Source organism: Delphinus delphis, chromosome 20, assembly GCF_949987515.2.
Source record: "Delphinus delphis chromosome 20, mDelDel1.2, whole genome shotgun sequence".
NCBI lineage: Eukaryota > Metazoa > Chordata > Mammalia > Artiodactyla > Delphinidae > Delphinus > Delphinus delphis.
The window spans coordinates 3,291,978-3,310,544 of NC_082702.1; the positions used below are offsets into that span (position 1 = coordinate 3,291,978).

An 18,567-nucleotide genomic window follows, 5' to 3' on the forward strand; every position below is an offset into this window, starting at 1 on the left:
CCTTTCTCTCCCGCACGCTGACATCACCATCCGGGGACTCCGGGCCCTTCCCCAAAGTTAACCCTTTCGGAGGGGGGAGGGAGGAGCGGGGGCAGGGGGCGGGCCTGGGAGCTGGAGGGATGGAGAGGAAGTGGGAGGATGCTGGGAGGGATGGAGGGATGCAGGAGAGACGATGGAGGGACGGAGATGCGGAGCAAACAGGCAGGGGCTGAGGTGGAGCCACACAAAGGGAGATGAAGTCTGACAGGAGTCAGGGAAAGAGACAGATGGCAAGGGAGATGGAGACCACCAGAAACAGGGATGGGACAAGAGAGGGAGATGGGGGAACACGCAGGCAGCCAGAGACAGGCAGAGACAGGAGAGATGGGGGGTGGTCAGAGAGACAGGGAGATGGAGAAAAGGAGAGAAGGTGATGGGGAGAGACAGAGATGGAGGAAACCAGAGATAGAAATGGAGAGAGACCGAGATGAAGGGAAAGAGTTGGAGAGACAGGGAGTAGGGGGTGGGGGATAGAGGCACAGAGATATGGAGAGACAGATGGGAAGAGAGATGAACAGAGAAAACAGAGCCAGAGATGGGGAGAGACCCAGAGTAATGGAGGGGAGACCACAGAGAGACAGCAGTGGAGACACAGAGAGATGGGGGAGAGAAATTAACAAAAATAGAGGGATGGGGGCAGAGAGGGGCAAGATGTAAAGGTAAGGCGCAGGGGAAGATGGCAGGGGAAGGATGGAGGGTCAGAGAACAGGAGAAAAGTGGGAGAGAGAGTTGGAAAGGGACCAGGGGGGAGGAACAAAACAGAGAGACAGGTGGAGGGAGAACTGGAGAGAGACAGAGAGATGTAGAAAGAGAGACTGACAAAGAGAGATAGAGTTGGGGACCACAAAAGATGGAGGATACATACAGGTGAAGGGCTAGATGCTGGGGGGATATGGGACAGATTGGACGGGCAGAGAAAAAGGGAGACAGAAGCAGAGAGAGGGAAAGCATTTGGGGAATTGCTGATCCAAGGCTCATCTCTGTTCCCCCAGACCCCCAAGCTGTCCACCCAGGCCTCCGTTCCCCACTAGCATCAGGACCCTGTATCCACCCACAGCCCAGGGTGCCGGGTTTTGGATCATCTTGGATCCATACCTCCATTTAGGATCCACGATCCTCCTACAGAGAAACTTCCAGAACCCCTTGAGGTCCCTGTGTTTTTTTTAGGCCCCTGTCTATTCTCTGTGCCCACCATTGGATCCCGTAGATCTTCATGTGGGCTCCAGTATAATCATATGTCCCACTATAGATCATCCATGGACCTGTGCACAGCTAGATTGCCACGTGATCCGGGATTCCCCTGTATCAGACACCCAAAGGTGTTAGGCACCCATTTAATTTCCAAATCACCTATAGAGTGTACCCATGAACCTTAAGTCTCCTAGTCAACCACTTTCATTCCGTGAATCTATACTCAGTGCCAAATCTAAGCCAGATACTGTTCCCAGTGTTGAGGGTACAGCAGGGAACCAAATCAACAAAGATCCCTGTCCTATGGAGCTCTCACTGCAGTGGATGAGACCAGAGATAAACAAGATAATCAAAATATATGGTATATTGGGAAGTCCCTGGTGGTCCAGTGGTTAGGACTCCGTGCTTCCACTGCAGGGGGCACAGGTTCGATCCCTGTTAGGGGAAGTAGGATCCCACAAGCCTCACAGCCAAAAAACAAAACAAAGAAAACAAAACAAAAAAAGCACAAAATATATGGTATGTTACAGAGTCGTGATCAGTGATGAAGTGGAAACTAAAGGAGGGAATGGGGACAGGAAATGTTTGTTGAGTAATTTTCTGTATGATTTTTTTTAAAAAATATTTATTTATTTAGGTTGTGCTGGGTCTTAGTTGCGGCACGCGGGATCTTTGTTGCGGCATGTGGACTCTTAGTTCTGGCATGCATGCGGGCTCAGTTGCAGCATGCATGCAGAATCTTGTTTCCCGACCAGGGATTGAACCTGGGCCCCCTGCATTGGGAGCATGGAGTCTTACCCACCAGACCACCAGGTCTTTATATGGTTTTCACTACCGTGCCAAGAAAGGCCTCCTCAGTGAAGGGACACTGAAGAAAAATGAGGGTCAGAGCCATGTAGATAAAGTGCCAGGAGCCTTCCAGGCAGAGGAAACAGCAGTGCAAAGGCCCTGTGGCAGGAGTGTGCCCGGTGTGTTATGGGAAGATTGAAGGAGCCAGTGTAGCTGGAGGGGAACAGTGAGAGGAAATGAGGTGAGGAAGCAGATCAAATAGAACCTTAGATGCAGGGTGACCAGGGAATTCCCTGGTGGTTCAGTGGTTAGAACTCGGCACTTTCACTGCTGGGGACTGGGTTCGATCCCTGGTCAGGGAATTAAGATCCTGTAAGCTGCGTGGCCACAAAAAAAAAAAAAAGGAGGGTGACCACATGTCCTGGTTTATGTCTGTTATTCTGTAATTATTAATAGGGTCCGTTTTCACTCTCAAGTGTCTTGCTGTGGATGGAAAATTATATGATCATCCTTCTTACAGATCATTGTAAAAGCTATGTCTTTTTTTTTTTTTTTTTTTTTTGCGGTACACGGGCCTCTCACTGTTGTGGCCTCTCCCGTTGCGGAGCACAGGCTCCGGACGCGCAGGCTCAGCGGCCATGGCTCACGGGCCCAGCCGCTCTGCGGCATGTGGGATCTTCCCGGACCGGGGCACGAACCCATGTCCCCTGCATTGGCAGGCGGACTCTCAACCACTGCGCCACCAGGGAAGCCCAAAGCTATGTCTTTTAGAGGGTACCTGAGGAATTTTCATCTAGGCTACCATTATATTAAACATATGTTCATATTTGTAATGTTATATACAGTTACATGTTATATGTACGTATATATTATATGGCATTATGTATAATAATATATGTAAACAGTATTACAGATAGATGGACTTGTACATACATGTACATAGGTATATTAGGCTGAACAACGGGCCCCCAAAGATGTCCACATCCTAATTCTCAGAACCTGTGAATATGTCACCTACATGGCAAAATGGACTTTGCAGATGTGATTGAACTGAAAATCTTAGGTGGGGAGGTTGTCCTGGTCATTTGGGTGGGCCCTAAATGTAATCACAAGAGTTCTTATGAGGGAGAGGCATGAGGATCAGAGTCAGAGGAGGAGATGGGATACGGAAAGAAACAGTAGCCAAAATGATGCAGCCACAATCCAAAGAAAGTGGGCAGCCTCTAGATGCTGGAAAAGGCCAGGAAACATTCTCCCCTGGAGCCTCCAGAAGAAACACAACCGTGCTGACACCTTGAGTTTAACTATTTTAACTCAGGGAGACCCATTCCGGGCTTCTGAACTGTAAGGTTATAAATCTGTGTTGTTTTAAGTTTTTGGTAATTTGTTAACAGCAGAGACAGGAAATGGATACAATAGGGTACCCAGGGGCCCAGACGCCTGTCTGATAGCTATCCTCCTCAGTGCTACACACACACACACACACACACACAGACACACACACACACACACACACACACACACACACACACACACACACACACACACACACACGGCTTATATGTTTGGTCTTCCCATCTCTGTCCAAAAGATTACCCGGCACATCCCAGACCGAGCAGTGTGCTCAATATATCTGCGACTTGTGGGCTCCACCAAAGTTGAGTACAACCTTTTCCTGGAGTGGGAGGGCCTCTTATGGAAGAGAGAACTAGGATTTCTCTAAGCCCAGCCCAAAGCAAACACCTCCAAAGACCAGGCACATTCCCGGACCTGAGCCCCAAATCTGGTGCAGGGAGGCCTCGAGCCGCCTAAACCACCTTGCCTGCGCATTTTACTTCCAGGCTTCAAGAATCACCTCCTTTGCACCTGGCAGGACTCAGGGAAGATTCCACGAGGGAGACGCTGGAGGATAAGAGAGGTCCGCACAGGTGCTGCAGGTGGGGGTAACGGGCAGCCTCCTATGACGAAAGGGGAAATTGAGGCCAAGAAGGCGGTGGGACAGGCCAAACTCTGCCTGGGTCAGGTATTAGTGTTGAGAACCCAGGGCTCTAGTAAAAGACGGAATCGGGGCCCAGGTGCAGGGGAAAACGCCCCGAGGGTGAGGGGACCCTCGCTACAGGCAACCACGGGGTGGGGCGGGGCCAGGAAGAGGGCGGGGCTTAACGGGGAGCGGCGGGTGCACGGGCACGGGGGCGGGGTTTAACTGGGAGAGGGCGAAAGGCCTAGAACAGGGGCGGAGCCTTAAGTGGCGGCGAGGGGCAGAGTTTAGAACTGGGACAGGGTGCGTGGGTGTGGAAGGGGTCTAACCAAGGCGGAGCCAGACCGGGGAGCGGGGCCCACACTAGGGCAGGGTGGAGCTTGCAACGAGGAGGAGGGGCTCATTAGGGGCGGGATCCGGGCAGGGGGCGGGGCTTACACCAGAGCGTGAGCGCGGGGGGCGTGGCCTAGGTGAGGGGCCAGGCCGAGCGAAGTATCCCGCCAGGTGGGAAGGACTTAAGAATCGGGAGAAGTAGCCTCACGCCCAGGTACGGCCCTTAGTTGGGTGGCTGCACGGGGAAATTCCGGGCGAGACCGTGAGTATTTCCGGTCAATATGGCGGCGCCCAGCAGAGTCAGGTGCGGGCGGGTTTGCCTTTAGTAGCGGCGGCGACACGAGGCCCGGGAAGGTGAGGTCCGCCCCGCTCAGGCTCCCCTCTTCGGAGAGGAGGGAGGAGACTTGTTGCTAAGAAGACCACAGGGAGGGCTTGTTGCTCTGAAGGCTGGGCAGTGGGGTTGCTAAGAGACGGGAAGGACTGCAGTGGAAATGGAGAAGGGGGTTGCTAGGGAGAGTAGGTGGGGCCTGTTGCTAGGGAGGAAGGAGGGACTTGTCACTTTGGGGAAGGGTCCTGTTGGTATGAGAGAAGAAAAGAGGGCTGTGGTTAAAGGGGGTGTGGGCAGAGTGGTTTGGGGTCATGCGGGGCCGCGGAGCTTCCCTAAAACGCCACCTTATCAGCAGACCCCCAGGAATCGACCCGCCAGGACGCCAGAGCTACCTCAGCGGGGACCATCCCCTACCCCAACACATTCTTCCCTTCTTTGCAAACAGCCCATGGCGAACCAAGGCTCCGGGAGCAGTCGCCTTCCCCTGGCGCTGCCCCCAGCCTCCCAGGATTGCTCGTCAGGGGGCAGCGGCTCCTCCGCGGGCGGCTCCGGCAATCCCCCGCCACCGCGAAACCTCCAAGGTCTGCTGCAGATGGCCATCACGGCGGGCTCTGAAGAGCCAGACCTCCCTCCAGAACCCATGAGTGAGGAGGTAAAGGGTGGGGACCCGAGAAGCTGGGGTGAGGGACGTGGGGACAGATATCTGGGGAGGGGCGGGAGTCCCGCTATGAAGGCATAGTAGACTGTATTTGTGCTCGATAGGGTTATTGTAGACTGAAGGTCAGATCCCTGGATCCCTGCACTGTGCTGGGAGACAGAGTCTTATGCTAAAAAGAAAAAGCAAGGGCTCTCCAGAGCCAGACAGTCGTGGATTCAGCATCATACAGCTGTGTGACCTTGGGTATATCACTTCATGTTTCTGAGCGTCGAGTTCTTTAGTTGCAAGTTGATGTTGATGATAAGAATAACAGTGGTACTTCACAGGGTAGTTCTGAGGTTCCAGTTGAAGTAGGGCTCAACACAGAACCTGGCACATAGGTCGTGCTCCTGAAGGCAGCAGGATATTATCATTAAGAACACAGGCTCTGTGGACAGACCGCTTAGATTTGACTTAAGGCTTTGTGGATGGCTGACTATGTGACCTTGGGCAAGTCGCACTTTTCCGTGCCTCCATTTTCTCATCTGTGAAGTGGGAATAACAGTAATCCTTAACCATGGAAGGTTGTTTCGGAGATTAATAGCAATATTTGTTATACATGATGTTTAGTTGGCGATGACAATTACAGTATACAAAATATGGTGCTAATTCAGTTACATCCATGATGTCATTGAACCTCTGGGACCATGAGGTAGGCAACAGGCACAAAAAGATTAACATCTTGCCCAAATTTATCCAGGACAGTGACCACGGAGCCTGGCCAAAAACCAAAAAACCAGCGGCCAGTTTTCAGCGCTTATCTTATTTGACTTACTAGTAGCATTTGATTACTACCCCCTCCCCTTGAGTTCTTTCTTCATTTGGCATCTGGAACAACATGCTTTTCTGCTTTTCATCCCACTCACTGGCTCTTCTTCCCCATCTCCTCTGTTGGTTCATCCTCATTCCCCAGCCTCTTAACCATGGAGCACACCAGGACTCTCTCTTCTACCCTCACTTCCTGTGTGATCTCACGTTGACGTTTTCCTCTGATGATTCTTTTAATTTTTTTAATTATTTTTTTTATGCGGTACGCGGGCCTCTCACTGCTGTGGCCTCTCCCGTTGCGGAGCACAGGCTCTGGACACGCAGGCTCAGCGGCCATGGCTCACGGGCCCAGCCACTCCGCGGCATGTGGGATCTTCCCAGACCGGGGCAAGAACCCATGTCCCCTGCATCGGCAGGCGGACTCTCAACCACTGCGCCACCAGGGAAGCCCTGATGATTCTTAAATTTATATCTCTAGGCCAGTGGTGCTCTCCTGGGGGGGCAGTTTTAACCATGGTGGGGTCAGGGGGGTGGGAGGTGGGGGCAGTGCTGTTAGCATCTGGTGGGTGGAGGCCAGGGATACTGCTCAATACCCTGCAGTGCACAGGACGACCCCCACGGCAGAACAATCCAGCTCAAAGTGTCAGCAGAGTCGAGGTTGAGAAATCCTCGAGGTTGAGATCAAGGCTGGACCTCCTCCCTGAACTTCAGGCAGCATACTCAATATCTGGCCTTGGGTGTGTCATGATCCCTCAAACTTAACAAGTTCAAAACTGAGCTCTAGGGCTTCCCTGGTGGCGCAGTGGTTGAGAGTCCGCCTGCTGATGCGGGGGACAGAAGTTTGTGCCCCGGTCCGGGAAGATCCCACATGCGGCGGAGCAGCCGGGCCCGTGAGCCATGGCCGCTGAGCCTGCGCGTCCGGAGCCTGTGCTCCGCAACGGGAGAGGCCACAACAGTGAGAGGCCCGCATACTGCTGCTTCTCTTGCAGTCTTCCCCATCTCCTTCTAGTTGTTCAGGACAAAAACCTAGGTGTCCTGACCCCTCTTTTTCCTCTCACGCCCCACAGCCAGTCTCTCCATAGATATAGCGTCTAGAAACGAGTCTGTGAGTAGAGAAGGTGCCCGGTAGGTACGTGTTGACTGAAGGACACTCAGCTCTCAGATGGTGGCTGTTATTATTAACGACTCTTTTATTTTTATTTTTTATTTTATTATTTTTTATTTTATTATTTTTTATTTTATTATTCCTGAGTTGATTATTGATGAGGTTTGCTTCTTTCCCCCGCCCTCCCGCTCCGCCTCAACCCCCAGAGGCGCCAGTGGCTGCAGGAGGCCATGTCGGCTGCCTTCCGGGGCCAGCGGGAAGAGGTGGAACAGATGAAGAACTGCCTCCGAGTGCTGTCCCAGCCCACAACCCCCTCAGCTGGTGAGGCTGAACTGGCTGCTGACCAGCAAGAGCGCGAGGGGGCCCTGGAGCTGCTGGCCGACCTGTGCGAGAACATGGACAACGCCGCAGGTACAGCCAGGCCCGCTCCAGCCTGCCCCCAGCCTCCAGGGTCCTGTCCCTTCTGCCTTCTGGTCTCCCTTCTGTCTCTTGCCTCCTCCTCCTAAGCCCTGGGTCCTGCTGCAGCCCAGCCCTTGTCCTTTGTCTCAGGGACCACACAACCAGCCTCCTCCCAGCCTCCCAGCCTCACCCCTCCATTCCGGCTCTGACTCAGGCCCCAGGTGAGACTGCCCTGTCCCTCCCTGCTTGGTCTGCTTGCCATCAGGAGCAGTGATGGTGCCAGGTTCAGTCCACCACCTCCCTGATGCTCTCTGAGACTGACCATGTCACCCTAGTCTGCTGGGAGTCCATTGCCACTCCCTAGAGTAAGAGACAGGAGGTGGTCCTGGATGGGGTAGTCAGAGAAGGCCTCCCCGAGGAGTGGCATTTGATCAGAGACCTGAAGTGAGGGCGTGAGTCATGGGATTAGCTCTGGAAAAAGCATTCCAGGTAGAGGGAATGACCAGTGCAAAGGCCCTGAGGTGGGAACCTGCCTGGCCTGTGTGGGAACAGCAGTGAAGCCAGCAGAGCAGAGTGAGTGAGGGGCGAGGTCTAGGAAGTGACGCTGGGCATACGGGGCTCACGGGCCAAGGCTGGTGCTGTGGGTTTTATGCTGAATGCCGAGAAGCCAATAGAAGGATGAGTGGTCACTTCCACTTGGAGGGGTGTGGTGTGGTCGTTGATGGTGTGGATTTGTCTGTTCTGGACATTTTAGGTACATGGAATAGTAGAATATGTCACCTTTTGTGACTGGATTCCTTCACTGAAGGTGATGTTTTCAAGGTTCTTCCATGTCGTAGCTGTATCAGAACTTTATTACTTTTTGTGGCTGACTGAGGCGCCAGTGTGTGGATGGGCTACATGTTGTTTATTCGTTCATCAGTTGACGGGCATTTGGGTCACTTCCCCCTTTGGTTATAGTAAATAAAGCTGCTGTGAACACTGGTGTACAAGCATGTGTTCAAGTTTCTGCTTTCGATGCTTTTAGATATATATGTAAGAGTTGTCACAGGGTAACTCTGTATTTAACTTTTTGAAGAACCACCAAGCTCACCAATACAGAAAACAGGTGGTAGGCTGTAGTTTGCGGACGTCTGGTGTGGTGTGTTCTCCCACGGGGGATGTTCTGATTGTCACAAAGACTGGGGGTCAGAACTGGCATTTAGTGGACTGGAGCCTGGGACCCTGACCCTCCAAATGCTGACATTGTTGAGACACACTGGCCTTGGACAGACCCCCAGTTGGGTGCTTGGGGAGAGCCTGCCCTTGGGGGCAGGCTCCCCTCAGCCTCACCTGGTGTATTTGTCCAGTTGGGCTGCCGTAACAAAGCACCACAGACTGGGGACTTAAACAACAGAAGGCTCTTCTCTCACAGTTCTGGAGGCTCGAAGTCCGAGGGTTGATTTCTTCTGAGGCCCCTGTCCTTGGCTTGTATATGGGGGCCTTCTTGCTCTGTCCTCATGTGGTCATCCCTCTGTGCATGTCTGTGTCCTAATCTCCTCTTTTTTATAAGGGCCCCAGTCATATTGGATTAGGGCCCCATCCCATGACACCGTTTCACTTTAGTCACCTCTTTAAAGCCCTGTCTCCAGATAGAGACATGTTTTGAGGCCTTGGGGGCTAGGGCTTCAATGTAAATCTGTGGGGACACAGCTCAGCTCATCACACCTGGCCTGTCTGCTCCCCTCTCTCCACACAGACTTCTGCCAGCTGTCCGGCATGCACCTGCTGGTGGGCCGCTACCTGGAGGCGGGGCCTGCAGGGCTGCGGTGGCGGGCGGCGCAGCTCATCGGCACGTGCAGCCAGAACGTGGCAGCCATCCAGGAGCAGGTGCTGGGCCTTGGCGCACTGCGCAAGCTGCTGCGCCTGCTGGATCGGGACCCCTGCGATGCTGTGCGCGTCAAGGCCCTCTTCGCCATCTCCTGTGAGTGTCCCGGGGGCTGCCGGGGAGGGGCTCGGGTCCCTAGGGCTGGTGCCAGCTTCTGGATCTGCTTTGGGGCAGAGAGAGAGGGGCCTTGTGTGTTCGTGTATCCCCAGTACCTGCCGGGGCTCTGCTGGGTGCTGGGAACAGAGCGGTGAGCTTGCCACACCTGCCGCTGGTCAGAGAGCCAGAGCCTCACAACACGGGACGAGGCCCAGCTTGAGTGCTTTTAGGCCCCTCAGGGCTCTCAGTCTTGGCACTGTTGGCATTTGGGGCCCCGATCACTCCTTGTCATGGGCGGGGTCCTCTCGGGGGCTGCTTGAGTGTCATCACAGCTCAAGCTGGGCAGTCAGCTTCTCCCAGAGAATGCAATCCAGGATGCCAGGCAGGAGCTACAGGAACTATCAATTCAATGCCCTTTATCTTTTTTTTTTTTTCCTCTTTTTTGGTACCTCTTAAAACCCACCCCTGTCTTGTCCCTCCCCGCTTCCCTCTCATCACTGGTAACCACTAGTTTGTTCTCTACATCTGTGAGTCTGCTTCTTTTTTATTATATTCAATAGTTTGTTTTATTTTATTTTTTAAAAAATATTTTATTTATTTATTTATTTGGTTGGTTGTGCCGGGTCTTAGTTGTGGCAGGCAGCCTTCTTAGTTGTGGCATGCGAACTCTTAGTTGCAGCATGCGTGTGGGATCTAGTTCCCTGACCAGGGATCGAACCTGGGCCCCCTGAATGGGGAGCGTGGAGTCTTAACCACTGCACCACCAGGGAAGTCCCTCAGTAGTTTGTTTTATTTTTTAGATTCCACATATAAGTGATAACATACCACTATACCAGGTAGTGATAACATACCATATTTGTCTTTCTCTCTCTGACTTATTTCACTGAGCGTAATACCTCCAAGTCCATCCACGTTGTTGCAAATGACAAAATTTCATTTTTTTCTTACGGCTGAGGCCTTTTATTTTTATTTATTTATTTTATTTATTTTTATTTTTGGCTGCGTTGGGTCTTTGTTGCTGTGCACGGGCTTTCTCTAGTTGCAGCGAGCGGGGGCTACTCTTCCTTGCGGTGCGCAGACTTCTCATTGTGGTGGCCTCTCTTGTGGCAGAGCACAGGCTCTAGGCGCTCAGGCTTCAGTAGATGTGGCTCGCAGGCTCTAGAGTGCAGGCTCAGTAGCTGTGGCGCACGGACTTAGTTGCTCCGCAGCATGTGGGATCTTCCCGGACCAGAGCTCGAACCCGTGTCTCCTGCACTGGCAGGCGGATTCTTAACCACTGCGCCACCAGGGAAGCCCGAGGCCTTTTATACTTTTAAAAATTGATGTAAAATGCACATAACTATTTCCAAGTGTACAATTCCGTGGCATCTGTCTTCTTTTTTGGGGGGTGGGCTTGGCTGCAGGGTATGCCATCGTGTGGCGGCCACCTTTTGGAAAGTGGTTAGGACAGGCCAGCCCTGGTGCTACGAGCCCTTTGCTTGGTCGGTCTCCTGACTGCTCCTGCGGCCCGGTGCGTGGAGGCTCACAGAGGTTCACCCTCTGGCCGCAGACCAAGAGAAGGTCAGGTGGAGGAGTGTGTGAGAGCTGCGGAGGAGGGAGGTGGGGGCGCCCCCAGGGAGATGCATCTCCAGGCCACTGGCATCTAGTGGGCTCAGGCCAGGGCTGCCGCTCAACACCCTCCAGTGCACAGGGCGGCCCCCACGACACAGAATGGCCTGTACCCGCATGTCAGCTGTGCCCAGTGGAGAGGCCCTGGAGTGAAGGGAAGTGGTTGCTCCTGGATCCATCGTGAAGGCAGAGCGGATGTGGAGCGTTGTCATGTCTTCCCCTCACCATCCGCCTGTCCTTTTTTTTATTTTTTAAATTGAGTAATGTTTTATCTAACCCCATATATCCAAATTATTATCATTTCGGCCCATCATTATGTGGAGTATTAATGAGATATTTTACATCTTTTTTTTTCACTCTACGTCTTTGAAACCCAGTGTACATCCTACACATAAAGCACATCTCACCTCAGGCTGTATTTTTAGCGGTCAGTGTGGAGTGTAGTTCTAGTGAGGGAACGAAGTTGTGCTTAATGGGAACATGCTGTACCACTGCTTCACTTTTTTACCCTAAACTGAAATAAATTAAACTCAGATGAGATTAACAACTCAGGTCCTCAGTGGCACTTGCCACGTGTCAGGGATTTACTGGCCACGGGTTTCTGGGAGCTCCCATCTATCCTGGCCTAGACCCTGCCCAAGTCGGCGCCTCCTTGGAGGTGCACCCCTCAGGCTGGTTCTGTCATACTCGGAGGCCTTCCAGGGTGCCTGTCACCCTCACGAAGTAGTCTGGCTCTCTGGGTCTTAGTTTCCTCATCAGTAAAATGGGATTCCTAGAGCACTCACCTCCTAGGGTGGTTTTGAGGATTAAAAAGAGATAATGTTCCCATCAATGGATGGATGGATTAAAAAAAACGTGGCTTATTCATACAATGGGATACTATTCAACCATTGAAAGGAATGAAATATTGATTCATGCTGTAACCTGGACGAGCCTAGAAAACATGCTGAGTGAAAGAAGCCAACCACAGAAGACCACATAGTGTTTGATTCCATTTATATGAAATGTCTAGAAGAGGCAAATTCATAGATGTGGAAAGCGGATTAGTGGTTGCCAGCTGGGGGGAGGGACTGCTAACTGGTATGGGGCTTCTTTTGGGAGTGATGAAAATATTCTGGAGTTAGATAGTTATGGTAAGCCAACCTTGTGAATATACTAAAAACCACTGAATTGTATACTTTAGGAAGGTAAATTGTACAGACTGTGGAATTATATCTCAATTAAAAATATATTTTTTTAAAGTACTCTGCTCTTTTTTAAAAAAATAAATTTATTTATTTATTTTTGGCTGCCTTGGGTCTTCGTTGCTGCACGCGGGCTTTCTCTAGTTGTGGCGAGCGGGGGCTACTCTTCGTTGCGGTGCGCGGGCTTCTCTTGTTGTGGAGCACGGGCTCTAGGCACGCGGGCTTCAGTAGTTGTGGCACACGGGCTCAGTAGTTGTGTTGCGGGCTCTAGAGCGCAGGCTCAGTAGTTGTGGTGCATGGGCTTAGTTGCTCCGTGGCATGTGGGATCTTCCTGGACCAGGGCTCGAACCCATGTCCCCTGCGTTGGCAGACGGATTCTTAACCACTGTACCACCAGGGAAGTCCCTAAATTAAAAATACTTAAAGTAATGCTTGCGAAGCACGGACCCGTAGAAATCGATGATGAGGATGGTGATGATACTGATGACGATATTGGTGATGGTGATGAGGGTGATGGTCTTGATGGTAATGATTGTGGTGTTTATGGTGGTGATGGTAATGGTAATGATGGTAATGATGATGATACTGGTGATGATGGTGGTGATGGTAATGATGATGGTGGGTGATGATGGTAGTGGTGATAATGGTGATGATACTGATGGTGATTATTGGGGATGGTGGTGGTCATGGTGATGATGGTGATGGTGATGAGTGTGGTGTTGATGGTGGTGATGGTAGTGGTGATGATGGTAATGATGATATTGGTGGTGATGGTGGTGGGTGATGACAGTAATGATGGTGGTGATGATGGTGATGGTGAGATAATGGGGACGATAATGGTGGCAGTGGTGACTGTCACCTCAAGGCCCCGCCTTCCCCCCTCCCCAGGCCTGGTCCGGGAGCAGGAGGCTGGGCTGCTGCAGTTCCTCCGCCTGGACGGCTTCTCTGTGTTGATGCGGGCCATGCAGCAGCAGGTGCAAAAGCTCAAGGTCAAGTCGGCGTTCCTGCTGCAGAACCTGCTGGTGGGCCACCCTGAACACAAAGGTGGGGTGGCCAGGGCAGGGAGCTGGGATGGTTCCTAGCGGGGAGTGCACAGGGGAAGGGACTGCCCCTCTGACCCCGTTGCCCTTCCGCAGGGACCCTGTGCTCCATGGGCATGGTCCAGCAGCTGGTGGCCCTCGTCCGGACAGAACACAGCCCCTTCCATGAGCACGTGCTTGGAGCCCTGTGCAGGTGCGCTGGGGCCCAAAAGGACCGGCCCCCCCCGTGGGGGCTGAAGGGTTTAGGGTCAGAGGGGAGCAGGAACCACGGCGCTGGCCCTCCCTGAGCCTCAGTTTCCTCACCTTTGGGGGCTGCCGCAGCAGCCTGGGGAGGAGGGGGAGGGTCTTTCTCACACTCATACTCCCCCATCCCCCGCACAAAGTACAAGCAGATTAGAGTCTTAAAACACGATGGAATGGAGCAGCTGGACAAGCAGGCAGCAGCTCTCACGTGTGGAGTCGGCTCCAGGCCGGGCACTGTGCTGTGTGCCCTGTTTTGTACAAGTCTCATCGAAGTCCCTGGGCTGGGGCGGGGACAGGAGTCAAGTCCACGTTGCAGGTGGGGAAACTGAGGCCCAGTGTGGGGGAGCAGCTTGCGTGGTTCGGGGCGCTGTGCAGAGCGAGGTCCCAAGAGCTGCTCTCCTGTTCCCGCAGCTTGGTGACGGACTTCCCCCAGGGTGTGCGGGAGTGCCGGGAGCCCGAGCTGGGCCTGGAGGAGCTTCTGCGGCACCGGTGCCAGCTGCTGCAGCAGCACGAGGAGTACCAGGTACTGCTGATGGGGGGGGCGGGGCGCTGGCCCAGGGGACCCGGCCGTTTTGTGGGAGGGGCCAGCCTGGTGCCTGCCTTCTGGGTCTCTGTGGTCTCTTCGCCCACGCTTTTGTTTACATCCTCTTTGCAATTCATGTGTTTCTCTAGTCATCATTCAGCAAACATTTATTGCCCCCCCCCCCACCATGTGACTCGTGCTGTGTTAACACCAGGGGGATTTGCACGGAGAACCAGAAGCTCGGGGTTTTGAGAGTTAAAGAGTTAACGAATTCATTTAATTTTTTTTTTTTTTTTTTTGGCCATGACTCACAGCTTGCGGGATCTTAGTTCCCCAAGTGGGGATAGAACCTGTAACCCCTGCAGTGGAAGCATTGGGTCCTAACCACTGGACCGCCAGGGAATTCCCCCAAACTCATCTAATTATTATCCAAATTATTTAATATTGTTGTTTACATCATATCATTCAAATATTTAAGTATTTTTAGATTGATAAATAAGTAAATGATAAATAGCAACAAATTAAATATTTGATTAAATAGGTAAGTAACTAATATGTGATAAATAACTCATTAGCTATTTAATTAGATAAAGGGTAACAAGTGATAAATAACAAGCGATAAATAACTCACCAAATAGTTAAATAGGTAAGTAACAAATAAGTGATAACTCATTAGATATTAATTATATAGATACTGAGTAACAAGTGATAAGTAACAACTCAGGTATTTAAATAGATAAGTAACAAATAAGTGATAAAGAACAACTAATTACATATTCAGTAGTTATTTAATTATTTAAAGGATTAAGTGATTTAGTTAACTTTACTTAAGTAATTTATCCAGCCGTTACAGTACCGCCCAGACGCTGGTGCTTCAGCAAAGCTGGACAGAGCAAACGTGCCAGCTTCTTGGGACTTCCATTGTGCTGAGATCATTCCTCTGTGGACACCATCAGGTGTTTACAGAAGGGTGCTGGGCACTGGGTGTGAGGAGCGGGGGTGACTGGGAGAGGCACAGTGCCCGCCCCCAGGGGCTCGCCTCCTGACCTCGTCGGGAACCCGTGGAGATTTGTGCCCATGGGGGGCAGGGGCAGCCCCGGCCCTCGTCCGGCCTGTGGTTTTAGCCATCCTTGCTTGATGCATCCGTGTGTTTGTCCCCTGAGCCTCTGGTGTGCCAGATCCTGGTACCAGACCGTGAGACCAACCTGGTGAGGGAAGCCTCGTGTGAACCGGCCAACATGCCTTGTTTTTTGTTTTCAAAACAAATTTTAACAGCTTTATTGAGGTATAATTTACCTATATTGAAAGTGTGCAATGTGAGAAGTTCTACATACGTATACAGCTGTGGAAACCTTCATTTTTCCATCAGGGGCAGGTCACCCATGTGCCAGGTCCCAACCTGAGCACTGGAGATTTGGAGCAAAGGGATACAGCCTTGGTTCTCATGGGGCTCATGGGGTAACAGATAAAAATGTAGACAAACGCACACACAAATACATATTTACAGATACATGTCTATCTATCTATACACACACGTGTAATACGTATGTATATAATTTAACATATACTGTCGTGTATAATATGACACGAGGAAGTTAGAACTACAGTGAGGAAAAATTAAACCAGTGAGGGGTTAGAGAATGGTGGGCAGTGATATTTTAGGTAAGGTGGTGCATTTGTTTCCTAGAGCTGCTGTAACAGAGTACCACACACTGGGTGGCTTAACACAGAAATGTATTGTTTCACAGTTCTGGGGAACAGAAGTCTGAAGTCAAGGTGTCAGCAAGACTGTGCTCTCTCTGAAGGTTCTAGGGAAGAATCTTTCCTTGCCTCTTCCAGCTTCTAGTAGTTGCTGGCAGTCCTTGACGTTCCTTGGCTTATGGATACATCCGTCACTCCGATTTCTGCCTCTGTTTTCACATGGCCTTCTTTCTCCCCTATGTGTCTGTCTTAGAACTCTTTCCAGATATGTAAATAGAAGTGTGCTTTAATTTCAGTGTAATTCAATATTATAATTGCATAGTATTCTCTGAAGTGATTACATCATGATTTAGCCAGTCCTCTTTTGTAGGTATTTTTGTGGGCCCTGTGTAGGGTTAAATTAAATTACATTGGTGCTTTTTGAATAGGCCCCACAGTCATGTGGTTCAAAATTCAAGATGCATGAGAGGATAAACAGTGAAAAGCCTCCCTCCTACCCCTATTCCTATCCACCCAGTTCTTCCTGTGGCCTTCCTAAGATAGTCTGTGCACATACAAGGAAATGTACATATCAATTCTTTTCCTCTTCCTCTCTTCATTTTGTGTAAACTCAGCCTATTCTGACCACTATTCTGCTCTTGCCATATTCCCTTTCATAACATATCCACGAGTGTGTTTCCTGTCGGTGCCTATGGCTCTATCCTCTTGGAGTTTGTTTCCACTCTTTCACTACTATCAACTCTGCTAAAAGAATAACCTTTTACACATGTAACTTTAGGAGTATGTCTATAGAACAATTTCTAGAAAAGGAAAGGCTGGGTTAAGGTAGGTTAAAGATGAAGTTACAGGGTTTAAGCGCCATGTCCTTAGCTGTTGCCAAGTTGTTCTCCATAGAAGTTGAACCAGTCGACACTGCAGCCATGAGGGTACTCAACTTTCCCACATCCTGGCCAGGATAGGGTGCCTCAAGACATTTGACCTTTCTTCAAGCTTTTCCTCAAGCCATTTGACCTTTCTTCAAGCTTATTGGTGAAAAGCAGTATTCCAGTCCAGTTTATGTTTGCATTTCTCCCGTGAGTGAAGTTGGGCATCTTTTTCCTTTTTTTGTGAACTACTCATTCATATCCTTTGCCCATTTATCTAATGGGTGGTGGTTTTGCAACTGATTTATTAAAGCTTTATTTTTTTAAAAAAATTTGATTGATTGATTGATTGCTGCATTGGGTCTTCGTTGCTGCCTGCGGGCTTTCTCTAGTTGTGGCGAGCGGGGGCTACTCTTCGTTGCAGTGCGCGGGCTCCTCATTGCGGTGGCTTCTCTTGTCGTAGAGCACCGGCTCTAGGCGTGCAGGCTTCAGTAGCTGTGGCACGCGGGCTTCAGTAGTTGTGGCTCACGGGCTCTAGAGCGCAGTCTCAGTAGTTGTGGCGCACGGGCTTAGTTGCTCCATGGTATGTGGGATCTTCCCGGACCAGGGCTCGAACCCGTATCCCCTGCGTTGGCAGGCAGATTCTTAACCACTGCGTCACCAGGGAAGCCCCCATTAAAGCTCTTGAAGTATTAAGTATGTTAGACGTTTGTGATGAGTTGCAAATATTTTTCACCTCAAATTGTTGTTTTTCTTTCACTTTTGTTTCTGGCATCTTTCTGCTATGCAGATACCTTTTATGTTTATGTGGTCCAATCTATCAGTGCTTCCTTCTTGGTCTCTGGAGTTTGTATCCATGGAAGGGATTTTAAGTAGGGATTAATCGAGGTTGGTCATTTCTGGGAGTTAGGACAAGCTGGCGGGGGCTGATGTGAGGACAGACCAGTGGGGTGAGACAGGAAGCTTCTGGGGTGGTGGGTGGGAGGGAAGAGGAGCCGTTTCTGTGGGCAAAGCTGGTGAAGGCAGGGGGTGGCCTCTGCACTCAGGGCTCCCAATTTCACACCCCAATCCAGGAGGAGCTGGAGTTCTGCGAAAAGTTGCTACAGACCTGTTTCTCCACCCCGACGGACGACAGCATGGATCGGTGAAACCCGGTGGCTTCTCTCCCTCTCTTTGTGGGAACCCCAGGCCTCCTGACTCCCCCTCACCCACGAGGCCCTCTCCCAAAGGAGAGCAGGGCCTTGATGGTGCCGGGGCGTGTCAGCCCGACTCTTCTCAGCCCTCAGAAGGGGCGCTGAAAAAGGCACTGGCTCCTTGGACCCCACCTCTCGTGCACCCTCACTCCATTCCCCCTTCTCGTGTCCACACTGGTCTTCCAGTAAAGGTGTTTCTCCTTCACCACCTCCTTCACTGCCACCTTTGTCACCTCCCCTGGAGAGTGCCTTGGTTGGGGAGGAGGGGCACGATCTTAGGGGACATGGGGAGCCATGGAGGGAACAGCTGCGGGCGGAACCTGGGAATAATAAAAGTGTTGCTATCTAAAGTCCAGAGCCATTGTCTTCTTTCATCCTCCTGGCCTCTCTGGAGAAGGAATGTGTGGCATAGTCCTCCTCTTTGGCCCCTACCGTCTCTGCAACTACTCCTCTGTTTTAGGACTCTCAACGTTATGCACCCGTGCTGCGGACCCTAAGGCGGAAGCCAAGTTCTTTCCCGGCAGGACGTGCGGGGGGGGGGGGGGGGGGCGGTGGTGGTGGTGGTGGTGGTGGATGGAAATCACGTCGCTTCAGCTCTGCCAATCAGAGCTCGCCATGCACC

The 18,567-nt window shown here is 51.4% G+C and overlaps 1 protein-coding gene across 3 annotated transcripts; it reads left to right on the plus strand.

The window, feature by feature from the left end:
* Positions 1 to 4,450: 4,450 nt before the first annotated feature.
* HSPBP1 (HSPA (Hsp70) binding protein 1) lies at positions 4,451 to 18,295 on the plus strand. Of its 3 annotated transcripts, none has more exons than XM_059999084.1 (8): positions 4,451 to 4,544; positions 5,104 to 5,310; positions 7,435 to 7,639; positions 9,366 to 9,590; positions 13,271 to 13,426; positions 13,519 to 13,615; positions 14,077 to 14,188; positions 17,826 to 18,295. In XM_059999084.1, the coding sequence occupies exons 2-8, from the start codon at positions 5,107 to 5,109 to the stop codon at positions 17,898 to 17,900; spliced, it is 1,074 nt and encodes a 357-aa protein (XP_059855067.1). In that variant the 5' UTR covers positions 4,451 to 4,544; positions 5,104 to 5,106; the 3' UTR covers positions 17,901 to 18,295. The 3 variants fall into 3 exon arrangements, 2 of the variants coding, with proteins under 2 accessions (XP_059855067.1, XP_059855066.1); XR_009517428.1 differs by lacking the exon at positions 4,451 to 4,544 and adding an exon at positions 4,607 to 4,684 and having other exon boundaries at positions 13,271 to 13,404; positions 17,826 to 17,863; XM_059999083.1 differs by lacking the exon at positions 4,451 to 4,544 and adding an exon at positions 4,607 to 4,684.
* Positions 18,296 to 18,567: the final 272 nt, after the last annotated feature.